General features: G+C 35.7%; 1 protein-coding gene across 4 annotated transcripts in view; it reads right to left on the reverse strand.

Annotated features, from left to right (window-relative positions):
- Positions 1-15,750, reverse strand: part of CAMK4 (calcium/calmodulin dependent protein kinase IV) — a 217,495-nt gene that overhangs the window by 103,841 nt on the left and 97,904 nt on the right. For 3 of the 4 annotated variants that reach the window (XM_039222978.1, XM_039222981.1, XM_039222980.1), the window contains exon 2: positions 8,452-8,530. In XM_039222978.1, coding sequence (XP_039078909.1) covers positions 8,452-8,530 — 79 coding nt within the window. Of the gene's footprint in view, positions 1-3,543; positions 3,615-8,451; positions 8,531-15,750 lie in introns of those variants that run through there. The other variant, XM_039222982.1, reaches the window with a different exon arrangement.

The raw sequence follows: 15,750 nt of genomic DNA on the forward strand, positions 1-15,750 counted from the left end.
GTATAAATAAAGGCACGAAAACTGACAGGGAAGAGATGCCTGCCTGGTGATCAGAAAGATTCTTGTGGCTCTCTCACTCTCTCTTGCCGACACCGTCCATTCTTTAGGGACCCCTGGACTAGTGGGAGCGGGCCTCCAGCAAATATAAAAATCAAAATTTATTGAAATGGTTTTCCCTGTTAACATTAATATTATAGCTTCTCCCCTTCTCTGCAAGTTACAAATCCCAAGTTTGTTCTGAGGCTGGTAGACTGTCTTCCAGCCGGCTCTCTGAGCTCTCAGGTTGTGGCCCATTGGGCACTAGTCCCTGCTCTGATCTTCAGATCTTGGCTTCTGTCAACTTCCCTGCTCCCAGCACTTCTCCTTTGGTTACATGGCCTTTCCCATTCAGCTCTCTGAGAAGTTTTTAGTCTCTTTCTTCTACCATGGAATGGCAACATAAGCTCTTCCTGTAAGATTTCCTCTGTTGTGGCTAGCTACACATCTCTTTTTCCTGCTTCATAGAGTCCACGTAAAGGAAGAAGATCACTTCAGATCCAGCCGCCCACTACCTACAAAAGTACTAGAGGCTTAAATGTGATAGCCTGAGTGAATGGCGTCATGAAAAAATGTGTTTTCTTTCAGGCAACAGCATGCGGGGACACGCCTATATTCTCAGTCTCTCTTTCTCTCTCATCTCCCACCACACTTTGCAGCTCCTTGTCTGAATTATGGTGTTTACTTTTCAAAAGGCAACAAAATACCCTGGTGAGAGATCAATATAATGAGAGAATGGATAAGAAGCTGAATTGTGACAGATTCCCACAGCGTTTCTATCAAAAAAGAAAACAAATCACACTACAACAACTAATTCTCTCCAAGAATGTTCAGATTTCCAAGTGGATCTCTAAATGGGAAAGCATACAAATCAGGCCAAGATTTTAACATTCTGCCCCACTACCTCTTTTCTCTTGTAGACATATACCTGCCACAAACTGAATAGAAATATCCCTGTTCCTATTCCAGGAAACCTGGCTTAATAGTTCCTATGAAAATCAATAGGTTTCAACTGACAGAATGCTTGAAGAAGTTTCACTTCACTTGACACAGGTTGTTATCTGCAAGCTACTTTCCTTAATGTGTTTGGAGACCTCAATTGGGCCCAAAAAGTCTATTTGAGCTGGTGATTTATTATCTTCCTCTCCATCACTGACCAAAGGTGACTGTGACTTCACTTTTAGAGGATATTCATGAGTGGTTAAAACTGGCTATGGCAGCATTTAAGAGATGCCTATCTTTTACTCAGATCGACTCAAACATCTCTCTTGTGTATATCATAGCACATGGAAAATGAATGGCCCATGGTCAGTTTTCTGCATTCCCAAAGGCTAGGTTGAAAGAGACAAAAGCAGGTAATCTTCAGTTTATCAAGTGATATAAATGGTATTAACTCTATTTTAGAATGGAGGAACACAGAAATCTCCTGCAATGAAGATGTCCTGAAGTGTCACTTACCAAAATAATGGAAGGAGGCCTGTGTGTATTCTACAGTTTAATATAGAGTAACCTTTCAAATTCTCCTGCAACATCTTATTTATACACTCCAATGGTTAACTCATAAGAATATAAGGAAAAATGAATAGACATTAAAAACTAACTCACAGAATGATTAGCAAATCAGTGTGTGGTTCTTCAACTAAATGAGAAGAGGGTAACAAGCCTCTTTCATCTTTTTACACTCATGGAAATTTTGTAAAAGATAAAGGCATTCTATAGTAAAATTATTCAAGAAAAACCTTTATAGAAATTTATAGATAACTTTACATTATCATAACTAAAATATGACAAAACTCAGACCTGTAATAGCTTCTTCATTATAGATCTAGCCACACTGCTCCAGTGGTAAGAGCCAGGATACAGCCATAACGTTGAAAGCATTCTAAATCTGGCAATTGTGAGCATCCAAGATGTGTCTAAGTAGGAGGTCTTAGTGTCATGTTAAATTTGATTGATGATGGTAGTAACATATATACCCCCTTTTAGCAGAAATTTTAAAAGCACTCCAAAAACAATATAATTAATCTTATTGATACAGAATTGCACAGTGTGTCTGGTACTGCTTACTGCTCATTACATTAAATGAAAGTAATGAGAACACTAGAATTGCATAGAATGAACTGGTAGTATCATAATACAAAATATCTGTGTGGACTCATTATAATTAATAATAAGACTAATGTTCCCATTTTTTACAAGCTTCCTGGGTGTTGAGAAATATTTTACACAAACTCTCATTTTAATCTTCACTAGAACACCATGAGCTAGATGTTCTTAAAGCCATTTTACAGATGAAGAAATGGAGATTGAGAGATTTATATCATTTGTTGTAAAGCCACATAAGCAGTAAGTGGCAGAAGGGATCTTGAACTCCATTTGTCTGGCTCCAGAGCCCATAATCACAATCCACAGCTGCAGAGCCATTCGTAAGGAAAATCAGAATACTTATGCATTCTGAACTGACATGCTGAGATTGGCTCTCAAACTCATAAATTCTGAATTTATAGGATGATATTAATTCTTAGACTCAGTACTGGGTATTTCAAGAAAGGGCATGGATTTTAACAGTAAGCTGAATGCAATCTCTTCTAAGAGCTCAGCCACACAGCTAGAAATATCACCTGAATCTAGAATTCAAATATTTGTCTCTAAAATTCCAGGGACACTATAAATGATTGGGGAGCATAATTTTCTTAAATCTCAATCAGCTCTTGTTGACTATAAGCCATACTGATAGGGCTGAAGTGTCATTATTTAGATATACCCTGAGGCGTGTACTCCTAAGGAAGAAAGGTAAAGCATGTGACTCCCTCCTGAAATAGTAACTATGTTATCACTATGCCATTCTTCAAAAGTTGTGATTCCATTTAACTCAGCAAAATTCAGTCCAAACTGAAGGTTCCATCTGCTTAATCTGTTCAAATTTTAACACTTTCTTGAATCTATTTTTCTCATTTTATGCAGTTTTAAGTTCAGCATATTCAAAAGTCATATCAGTAAAAAGGTTCTATCTTGTAAATCACTGGTTGTCCTAATAGCTGTATCTGTCAGAATCCTTTAATACCCCAAAGTTGTTCATCTGAGGAAGCAGCTTAGAAAATCTTTCTTCTCTACTTCAATTTCTTCTAAATATCTCCAAAAATGAAGATGATGAAGGGCTCATCCATGAAGGAAGAAAAACAGACTTGTTTCCTTCACCCTCGTGTTTTACAAATTTCACAGTAAAAGTTCCACTGATATCTGTTAAGTAAATTAGTTCTTATATGCAAGGTGATAAAGTACTTATGGGCATTAAATTATGACACTGATTGTGAACCTGTAACTGTTTCAAAATAAAACATTTACAAAACAGTCCACCTTTTTCTCAAGAGGAAAGTATGGATGCCACTCATAGAGATTTGATGACAACTTCAGTACAAGGACTACTAATGCTAAGTGAAAAACAATTTAACAAATATATGACCACAAAAGACTTTTGATTCATTTCTCTCCCTTCTTTCCTCTTACCGTCCTGAAAGCTTTCTCCTTATTAATCACAGGATGAGATGAATGGATATTGTTTCTGGAAATGTCCAGGTTTTTCAGTAGAGTATAAAGTTGATTCAACTATAATATTCTATTTTCTGGCACTTCAATACATCTAAAATAGAGAGAGTCACTGATGTTCATTACAACATTTAGAAACTGCAGGATTTAAAAATGCTTTTTGAATGGGCAGAAGAAATGCTAAGGTATGAAAAATAGGATCTCAATGTTGAAGTATGTTTTAACCCAAATTTTTGGTTATGGCAATTTTCGTATACACTAAAATGTTGAAATACCAGCATGGATGCTAGTATACTCTCCTAAATTCAATAATTGTTGATTTTTCCATATTTTCTTTCTCTCCCATATGTACACACACATACTCACACATACTCTTTTGTTGTTTAACTATGTGAAAGTAAGTTGCAGACATTGCCTTGGTTGATAGGTTTTTTTTAAAAAATTTTTAATGTTTTTATTTATTTTAGAGAGAGACAAAGACAGAGACAGAGCACAACTGGGGCAGAGGAAGAGAGAGAGGGAGACACAGAATCCGAAGCAGGCTCCAGGCCCTGAGGTGTCAAGGCCCACAGAGCCTGATGTGGGTCTGAACTCACAAGCCACTAGATCATGACCTGAGCTGAAGTCAGACGCTCAACTGACTGAGCCACCCAGGTGTTTTAGTGCATTATGCTCACACGGTCATGTTAATGTTTGCAGGGTCATAAATCATGTGCGATATTTTATTTTTATATTGTTTGTTGAGGGGAATATGGTTAGTGCTGTGGCGTAGGTGAGTCCCACTTTAATTATTATCACACGATGGGGCAACCAAACAGAACGACTTAATGCAGGACTATACTTTCTATTTTATGTATTTTATGTATTTTAATGTATATTACTTCTATGAAATGTAGTTATCTATATAAAAAGTGCATGGTATTATATCCATATATAAAATATATGGTGATTAAAAATATTTTTATTATAATTATATGTTAATTTCCCATAAGGATATTTTATTTGTTAAAATACCCAATGGCCTAAACACGACAATTCACTTTAGGTTTATTATCAGTATTAAGTCTGTCCTATACCTGACCACCAAAGAGATTGGATTTCTCCAGAAGGGCTGGTGTTTTAGTCTGTCTTCCTATGGGTAAATTAGAGTTATTGTCTATCACCCAGACATGTAAGTGCCTAATGGATTCTCAGCAATGAACTGGGAGTAAGTCTCTTATTGTCAATGTAAAATAAATCCTCCCCCAGATATTAAGCTATGAGAAAGGTACATAATATTGCCACAAAATAAAATCTGGGTAAACTGTCTTGAAAAAGTATTTAAACAGATCCTAGGAAAGAGGATAACCATCATCAAATAATTAACTGTAAAAAAAATGGGAAATCGTTTTTGGATTTAAAAATGTTCCTATGTGAATTTAGTCACCTATAACCTGGATGAGTTTTCTTAGGTTTAGTAACTTTCTAGAATGTGATATAAGTTTCACTCATCTTCAGATAAAATATTGAACGGTATATTTTAAAATTCACCTTAGAAGTATTCTCTTACAGATCATATAATGGGCAGAATTGTGCCTCCCCCAAAAAAGACATGTTGAAGTCCTAACCACCAGCACTTCTGAACATGACCTGATTTGGAAAGTGGGATGTTGTAGATATAAGTAGTAAATGGGATGAGGTCATAGTGAAGCAGGGCTAGCTTCTAATCCAGTAGGGATGGTGTCTTTGTAAGAGGAAAATTTGAACAAAGACAAAGGGAAGATGAGATGGAGACACATAGGGGGAAGATGGCCATGTACCAACGGAGGCAGAGATCAGAGTGACACATCGCAAGTCAGGTTTCTGTCACCAGAAGCAAGGAGAGAGGCATGGAACAAATTCTCCCTCGGTGCCCTCAGGAAGAGTCAACCCTGCCAAAACCTTGACTTCAGACTTCTGGCCTCAGAACTGTGAGGGAATAAATTTCCATTATTTTCAGCCTCCTAGTTTGTGGTGATTTATTATACCAGATCCAGGAAATTCTTACATATAGCTGATAACAGATGATGGATAAGTAGACACGAAGACAGTCTTTCAGACCTTTTAAGTTTAGGTCCAGTCATAAAATGAGGACCTGCCAAACTTATAAGTGAAGTGGTAGAGTGGTCCCAAAGTTATTAGTTGAACCATATAAAATTACCATTAAATTTTATTTTAATTTTATAGGGGGTAGGGGCAAAGGGTGGGAAGAAAGGGAGAGAGAGAGAGAGAGAGAGAGAGAGAGAGAATCTTAAACAGAAACCACACTCAGCATTGAACCTGACAAGGGGCTCAATCCTACAATCCTGGGATCATGACCTAAGCCAAAATCAACAATCGGATGCTCAACCAACTGAGCCCCCCAGGTGCCTTAAAATTACCATTTTTGTAGGTAAATAAAAAAATGATTTAATAGAGGCAGTTTCATGTGGCTCAATCTAATAAACAGATTACATACATAATTCAAGTTTTCTAAAGCTCCCTTTTCTTTTCCTTTAATGTTTACTATTTTTGAAAGAGACAGTGTACATGAGTGGTGAAAGGGCAGAGAGAGAGGGAGACACAGAATCTAAAGCAGGCTCCAGGCTCTGACCTGTCAGCACAGAGCCCAATGTGGGGCTAGAATTCACAAACCACGAAATCATGACCAGAGCCAAAGTCAGGTGCTTAGCTGACTGAGCCACTCAGGTCTCCCTAAAGCCCCCTTTTCCCTAAAAGATCTTTAACTGAATTCACTAGGAAAATTCTTTATTTTCCCTGCATTGCTTTTCTTTTCTAAATAGATTCTTAGGCTTCATTAATTTATTTTATTTAGATAAGGAAGTTGTATCTTCATGACCTATACGAAATTAAACACTGGAGGCAATTGCTTTTTGAGGTTTTGCCTGCTATTTGTCTCGTTTACACATCTCTGTGCATGGTTTATTCCAGGAGACAATGCTGGAGATTCCATCCAATTCACGTTCAATACTTGGGATTCCCCAGGGGATTTTCTCTCGTTCCATTTGGCACAGCAGTAACTGTGTCTGACAACATCTGCCTTCTAGCATCGCTCTGCAGCTCCATCTGACACTTGGTTCTCGTCCACATTTCTTCCTGCCTGTCTTCTGAGGAAGATGTTTCCACAACAGAGGTGGAGAAGAGAAGACAGCGAGGGCAAACCAGAGCTTTAGTTTCCCAGTGAATGAGTCACAAACTCACCAAATGTCTTTGCCTGTCTCTTGTTCCAATTCATTCAAAGATTTTTTGACATAAACCAGTATTTTCTAAACCAGCCCTTTGTCCTTTGGAATTCTGAGCACTCACACATCATTTTTGAGTGTTTCTTTTCCTAGACATTCAAACACCTAGTCCTTTTCAGAGTTTTGTCAACTATGAAAAAATAACTGCTTACAAATTTTACTGACAATTTTTTTAATCAACAGGATAGGATACAACCAAGTCCAAAAACATTTCTTGTGTGACTACCGCTAAAGCATGTCAATTTATTTTCATAGAAAGTAGATATTTAAAAGGAAGTTCATTTCATAAAATTTTAACAATCCTAATTCAAATAAATTTTATGACTATAAGGAATTGACTTAAGAGAAAATTCCAAAACTTAACAATCAAAAGATTCCTTTACATTCTGGAATAACTTAAATCATTGCCTACAGCAAATAGGAAATCCAGACTATAGGGTGTATAATAGTAATTGCCATTTAGATTATTAAATTATTCTTCAATGAGACTCTCTGTTATTTTGCTGTGACTATAGGTTCTAACAGATTGTTTCAAAATGTCATTCTACTTCAACTCAATTGAAAAAATCCCATGCCATTATTCACTTCTTCACTATATAAGATTCTAAAATTTCCTGTGCCAGACAATATACATAAACAGCTGGTGATATTAAGCTGCCTTCAGAAAAAAAAATCCCTTGGCCTAAAAGAGGAATTACTTGACTACAAAAATTTATGATATTTCTCTCCTCAGCATACTTTACAGCTGGGTTTTCAGAAGTATATATATTTCACGTATGTGTTCACATAGAATTTGAGAAAAGAAGAATGTGTTATAAAAGAGTATGTTGTGTTTTTGTGGTTCTGTGAGGGGAAATTCCTTAGGGACAGAGAGTGCCATTAGGGCATTATAGTGACAAATACTCTCTAGGGTGCAGAGACTACCATGAGTTAGTGTTAGATGCTGCCATCTTCATCATGAACTCTTACCTGCTGCATTTCATTCTCACTAGAGATGAATCTAAGTACTTTTGCCCCCTTAGCTCACCTACAAGTATATGGCAAAAAGAAGCAATATGAAAACACAATCCTTCCTTCTTGTTCAAATAGAAACTTCTTAAACGAGCAGGCTCAGTCCCCAAAACAATAGCATAAGTCTGGTTGCAACTCATCAAAACAAACCCAACATCTGAAAATCAACTTAGAAGCTGACGACTCCTTTCATAAATACATCTATTTGTGTTTCACTTAGGTATTTTTAAACAGCAAGCTTTTCATGATTGGAGATTATATATATACATATATGAATATGTATATATATACACACACACATATAATATAGACACAATAAAAATATGGTATACAAAGCAACTTCTACCTCCCAGCTGTAAATCCTTTTTATTACCACACCTCCCCACAAGCACATCCAATCTGAGATCCAGGTGCTTTCAAAGAGGCACACAGTTTCCAGTGGAAAACAACAGATTTGTCTGCACTCTCATAATCAAGATTCAAATGAGTTAGCTGCACACAGCAATTCTCTGGCCTCTTTGTCCTGTAAATCAGGGTTCCTGAGTTCTCCTGGTCACAGATCCCTTAGAGATGCTGTTATATAATGAAATAAACTTACTGTTTTCTTTAACACTTTGAGAGCATAAGGCTTCTGGGTCCCCTTCTGTTTGCATCTGTACACAATGGATGTAGCACCCCTTGAGGGGGAAAAAGACAAAAAGAAAATGTTATGCTCTGGACATGAAATCAAGGGGAAAGCTTGAAAATAATTATTTCTTGCAATTACCCTCATAACTGACAAGTGTTTTTTATAAGTTATTCTATAGGACCAGCCAAACTGTTGAGAGTATTTTTTTTTTCTCACAACTATAGTTTGCTCAGAAAAATTCTAGGTTTTCTAGTCTGTTCTTTTCCTCTTGGCCCATCCTTATACAAATAACATGCCCAGGGCTGCTCCATTCAGTAGGCTCTGAAATACCTGAGCCTAGGCATACTGAATGCTTTTGCTATCTGAACATACAGCTTTTGTTAGGGTAGAAAAACCTGAACACTGAATCAATACTACCTGAACGTAGCTTTTAGAGAACAGCCATCAAATTCATTCAAAGTCCCTGAACTTTCCTAGACATATGTGTCTGAAGTAAAATTAGCCATTAGGCACCAGGGAAAGGGTTCAGCTTCAGTACCGGGCTATGAGGGTCAGGACGGTGTGCACTACTTGGCAAGGGAACAGAGGATCCTGTGAATTTCCAACAATTCATTTACTGCCCTGGCATTCTCCCAGAGCCAACATTAGCCTCACAGAGATTCTGGTTCTTTCATCTTGGTGAACACCACTATCACTTATTTATATATGCCCTAACAAAAATAATTATGTGAGATATTCAGGAGCAAATAGTATAGATATTGGCCAAAGACATGTAGAGAAAAAGAAGATCTCTCTATAAAAAACTCAAGAAGTACAGAATGTGTTTTTATCTATATAGGGGAATGGCAAGAAAGGACTCAATAACTATCTTCATACATGAAAGACACATATAAACTAAAAAGAGAATATTAAAAAGCAGACAGTGTGATCCTCATGTTCCCTCTCCACACATGAGAGGAAGACAATGAAATAGAGACAAAAGAAGCTCATAGATCAAGCAGGCTGAAGTTACAACCTCAGAAAGAGAACTTCTGATAAATTTTAAAATAAGGTCAGTTGAAGTAAATGTCACGCTTTGAAAATTAGGTTAAAACGGGGCGCCTGGGTGGCTTAGTCGGTTAAGCGTCTGACTTTCGCTTAGGTCATGATCTCATGGTTCATGGGTTCGAGCCCCGCGTCAGGCTCTGTGCTGACTGCCAGCTCAGGGCCTGGAGCCTGTTTCAGAGTCTGTGTCTCCCTCTCTCTCTGACCCTCCCCTGCTCATGCTGTCTCTCTCTCTCGCCTAGAAATAAATAAAACTTTGGAAAAAAAAAAAGAAAGAAAGACAATTAGGTTAAAGGGACCTCTTATGACATAGTTAATCCTATGGTTCTGAAATTCTGAGTAAGCACAAAGTATAAAAATCAAACATGTTCCTAACTGCCCATTCACAATCCATTTTTAAGAGAGTCAGGAAAAGTCAGGAACTGGTGGTATATGTGCTAATAGAGAAGAAAAATTTCAACACAATTTTTAAAACTTTGGTAAGACATAACATATACACAAAGAAATAAAGGGTTTTAGAAACAGAATAAGTAGAAGTAAATATAAAATTCAACTTTATTTTTAATTGCCTAAAAGATAACTATCAGGGGCACCTGGGTGGCTTAGTCGGTTAAGCGTCCGACTTTCACTTAGGTCATGATCTCACAGTTCGTGGGTTCGAGCCCTGCGTCGGGCTCTGTGCTGACTGTCAGCTCAGAGCCTAGAGCCTATTTCAGAGTCTGTGTCTCCCTCTTCTCTGACCCTCCCCTGCTCACGCTGTCTCTCTCTCTCTCCTAGAAATAAATAAAAATATTTAAAAAATAAAAATAAAAAAATAAAAGATAACTATCTAAAGCAAAACTATTGACAGTGAGTTGTGTTTATAGCATACGAAAAGTAAAATGCGATGACAATAGCACACGGAACAGGGGAATAAATTAGGACAATACTGTTGAGTCTTATACTACATTTTAAGTATTATGAAACTATTTAAAGGTAGACTCTAATTAATTAAAAATGTATATTGTATAACCAAGGATAATGAATAAAATAATTTTAAAAATCAGTAAAGAAAAAAGAATCAATAATGAAGCTAAAATGGAATCGTCAAAAATGAAATGTGAGAGAGGAAGAAACAAAATAAAAGATTAAAAAATAAAGCAGCTAAAAATATGGTGGATTTTAACCTAATCATATTAGTGATTGAAATAAATATAAACTTTATAAACACATTAATTAAAATCAAAGATCATCAGAGTGGATTGAAAAACCAACATCAAACTATATGCTGTGTACAACAAACTCATTTAACTATAAAGGCATATATATGTTAAAAATAAAATTATAGAAGAGATACTCTGCAAACACTCATCAAAAGAAAGCGGAGATAGCTATACCAATATCATGTCAGCCAGACTTCAGAAGAGTAGGTATGAAGATAGACATAAGTTAATTATGAAGGGGTCAATTTCCCAGCATGACATAATAAACATAAATGTGTACTGTATGCACCTAACAACAGCACTTCAAAGTACATGTGACAAAAACTGATGGAACTGAAAGGAGAAAGAGACAAATCCACAAATACAATTGGAGACTTCAACACAGCATCCAAGCAATTGATATAAAAGGTAGACAAATTAACACTAAGGATAGAAGACATGAACATTATTTTTAAATTATTATTATTAAAATGTTTATTTTGAAAGAAAGACAGAGAGAGAGAGAGAGAGAGAGAGTGTGTGTGTGTGTGTGTGTGTGTGTGTGTGTGCCGGGGAGGAACAGAGAGAGAGGGAGACAAGAGAATCCCAAGCAGGCTCCATGCTTCAGGGTGAGATCTCATGAATCAGTGAGATCATGACCTGAGCCAAAATCAAGAGTCAGACATTTAACCAACTAAGCCACCCAGGAGCCCCAAGGCATGAAAATTATTAACTAACCTAAACTGTCATTAAGAGAAAACTATACAAAAACAGCAGAATACACATTTTCTTCAAAGTTAGAAGAAGATTCACATACTTGATTTCCAGACTTAGTATAAAGCTACAGTAATCAAGAGAGCAGTGTTGGAGAAAGAATAAACATGGAAAAGAATGGAATGAAAAAAAGAATCCAGAAACAGTTATAAACTGTTTAGGGCCTGTTGGTTTCTAACAAAGGTAAGAAGGCAATTCAGTGGAGAAAGGGCATTCTTTCCGACATAAATTGTGCTGGAACAGCTAGATACTCAAAAGCATCAAATAAGCAGAACAAAAATAAAAACCTTTATCCAAACTCACACTCTACCAAAAAATTTCTCAAAACGGAGCACAGATATAAATATAAAACTTAGAATTCTAAAACTTGGCAAAAAAAAAAAATAAACATGGAAGAAAATTTTGTGACCTTCAGTTAGGCAATGATTTCTTACATACAAAACCAAAGCACAATAATAAAAGAATAAATACACAAATAAATAAACTGAACTTAATTTAAATTAAAAATGTCTGCTCTTTGAAAGCTAGGGGCAGGAAGAAAATTTTTACAAATCACTGTATCGGATAAAGGACTTGTACTTAGAATTACAAAGAAACTCAAAGACCACCAATAAAAAATAATGGATTTTAAAAATTAACCAAAGATTTTAACATTTACTTCACTTCACCAAAGAAAATGTATCGGTGGCAAACAGCACGGAGAAAGATGCTCAACATCATTAGTCATTACAGAAATGAAAATTAAAAACACCATGAGATACAACTATATACCTAACGGAAAGAAAAGAGAGAGTGTGGGTAGCATGGGCTGGCAAAAATGCAGAGCAACTAACACCTATACGCTACTGGAGGGAATGCAAAATGGTACCGCCACTTTGGAAAACAGGTTGGCAGCTTCTTATAAAATTAAGAATACCGTACAATCCATCCATCTCACTCTTAGGTGTTTGCCCAAGTTAGATGAAAGCTATGTTCACTCACAAACTTGAAAACAAATCTTTCTGGCGGCTTATTAATAACCACCAAACACTGTCAACAACTCCAATATCCTGCAACTGAGAAATGGATTAACAATCTGTGACACATCCATATAGGGGAATACTATCCAGAAATAAAAAGGAACAAACTAGTGTGCACCCAGCAACTTGGTTGACTCTCTAATATTCTAAGTGAAAGAAGCCAGGTTTAAAAGACTATATACTGTGTTACTCCATTTATATAATATTCTTGCAAAGACAGAAAATAGATTAGCTCTCAGTGAGGGAGGGACTGACTACATATGAGTATGGGAGAATTTTTTAGCATGATGAAACTTGGACATCTTGCTTGTGGTGGTGGTTAGACTATATACATTTGTGAAAATGCAGGTAGAGATGTACAATAAAATAGGTGAAACTTACTATATGTAATTATACCTTGATAAAAATACAGTGAAAAATCTTCCCAAGAAAACCATATTGTTTAAAGGTAAGATTTTTAAAAAAATTACCAAAATGTAGCCCATAACATTTAATTTAGTCTATGTTTATTTAATGGTAACTGATGAAAAATTTTTTAAAAAAGGAAAGAAAATAAATTCAAGGGAAAGTGATTTGCAAACACTGAAGAAAATGGAATATTTTAAATCCATTTTTATGCCATTTGAAAAATTAATATACTCTAAAATTCATGTAAAAGATATACATTAAATATAACCCATTCCTTAATTTCCTTATCACATTAAATTAACCTGTCAATAATTTCAGTCTATAAATCACTGTCTTAGCAAAAGTCTTCCAAAAATTTTTAACAAAATACATTCTTCACTGATCAACCTCAGGACACAAATATGCTAGAAATAACCTAAAAATTTTTTAATTTTAATTTTTTACTATTTTGTATATGAGGAATCCACTAAGAGACTCCATTTGGCTAGGTAATGGACATATAATAGTGTGTAAATTTAAGGTATACAATGTAATAATTAGATATATGTACATAATGTAAAATAATTACTACAATAAGATTAGTTAACATATCTATTACTTCACATAGTTGTAATTTTAGGAATGACTTTTTTTAGAGGATGGAATGATTAAGTAAAAAGAACAGAACAGGTGAAATAAATTTATAGGAAAATAACATTTAAGTAATTTCTCTAAAGTATAACCTATTTTCTTTGCTAAAATTAAACGATTAGCTTAAAATGTGTTCATATAATTCTAGAAAGAAATCATGTTTCAGTAAGTTTTAGAGAATTAGGATGAAAATGCATAATGTTACAATGATTTGGAATCACAGGCATTCTCCCAGTAAGGAAGGCTATAAATCAGTGATTGGCTTTCTAGGGGAGAACTTGGTGGGCCATTTGTGATTTTGAGGTTGAAGCTTGTCTTCAACAGAGACTTGGCTTCCCTTGCCATCAAACTGACAACTTGCTCTTTGGAAATGCAAGAGAACTTCAGATACAGAATCTTAAAACAGAGAAGTCTAGAGGGGCTGTTGACGCTGTTGCATGGCTCCAGAAGGGTCTCCGTTAATAGCATGCTTCATAGCCGTGTAAAATGATCTTTGTCAAGTGTCTTAAGCCTCATAAGCTAGGAGTTTGTTTTGTTTTTTTTTTAATGTTATGGGTCTTGAAATGGAACCAAAGAATCTTCTCTTTTTCTAATGTTGACTGTTTTTCTAATAGTTATGTCAAAATCTTAATCATTTTTAAACATTTCAATGCATTGATTTCTTGTTCCATTTGTTTTTGCATTTGATTTAAAATTTTTTTTAATTTTCAATATGTGTATGTGCATGCAGGAAAGATCCTCCTAATGCTCATTAGGGAAAGGCTGAGGAACAAGGCTGTGATTTATAAGAATTGTCAATCATACATTGAAAATATGTGCACCTCTATATGTCATTGTATTTCTTCTACATGATTGACTTGCTATTATTTAACAAGCGTGTTCTTTTCATTGATTTTTTTTTAGATTAGATGAGTTGTGAAAGAATACTGGTTATAACCTCAAAATGGATTCTTCTTGGGGGTGAAAGTAGAGTCATATTCAGGAACAGGAGCCTGAAAGAGTCAAAGTCCCTAAATGTTTAATGTCAGCACACATCCTGCCCCATTCCAGTGACAGGTTTTCATTGTTTCTTTCTGCGTCCCTGAAGAACCCCTCAATGTTCTTCAATACTTAAATGTTTCAAGATGTTCTCAGTCACCAAAGACAAAAATAAAATGTGAACCTTAAATCAACAAAGAACAGGAGGAAAAAATTGCTGAAATGATTTAATTACTGATTTGGCATTTTCAAGCTACAACTTGAAGAATGGCTAACCTTTAGAATTAGTAAGTTGTTATTAGATCTGGAGGTTTTCCAAGTCAGTTAAATTTTACAGTCCTGAAGTAACTCTCAAAAATATCATGTCAAGGAATGACAGTAAACCCCAGATTTTAAAGAAGTGCTTGAGGCACAACATTTTAATAAGGTTGGGTTCAGAATTTCAGAGTCTATCCACAACTACACTCTCCCTTTTCTTGCTAAATTCTGCAGGGGGCAAGGGCAAGCACTCCACTTCAGTTATTAGGGCCATGACCCATATTCCTACTTGGGGCCTTATCTGGACTCTCATAATTGTCTCCTTGACAGAGTCTCATTTGTTGTTTCAACCCCATTTTAGCTTGCTCTATACTCAGTCTTTTATGTCTAATTCCTGGCCTATACCACCTTCTTCAGGATCTACACTGGTAAGTGCTTAACTCTTCACTTCTGATCACCAACTCAAAGCATGAACTGTTATATTCTGTACTTGGTGAGCATACAGTTACTCACACCCCTGCTTGCCTAGTTAACAATTTCTTTCATTTGCTGCCTGACAGCACCTAGTATGACTTTGTTCCTAGTTCTGGATCTCCACAAGGACTGGCTTAAATAAGATGCCTTTAGTTACAACAATTTAACAAAACCCCTGCCATAAGATAAAGTAAGAGGTTGAACTTTGGAATCCAAGTGTCTAATTTTAACTACAATAAGACAGATGAGATCAGACGCATTCAGGGTGGTATGGCCATAGACTTAACTACAAAAAAATAAACAAAAAACAGCTTCAAATTACCAGGTTGCCTAAGTATTTGTTCTCAATCAGAAAGTAATGTGACCAAAAAAAAAAAAAGAAAGAAAGAAAGAAAGAAAAGAAAAAAGAAAAAAAAGGCAATGTGACAATAAATACTGTGGATATAAAAGGTCTTGATACTCTTATCAGTCCTTCCCTTTGTTTGCTTTAAAATATTTACTAC

The sequence above is a fragment of the Hyaena hyaena genome, unplaced genomic scaffold (assembly GCF_003009895.1).
Source record: "Hyaena hyaena isolate Hyena2069 unplaced genomic scaffold, ASM300989v1 scaffold_1232, whole genome shotgun sequence".
Lineage (NCBI taxonomy): Eukaryota > Metazoa > Chordata > Mammalia > Carnivora > Hyaenidae > Hyaena > Hyaena hyaena.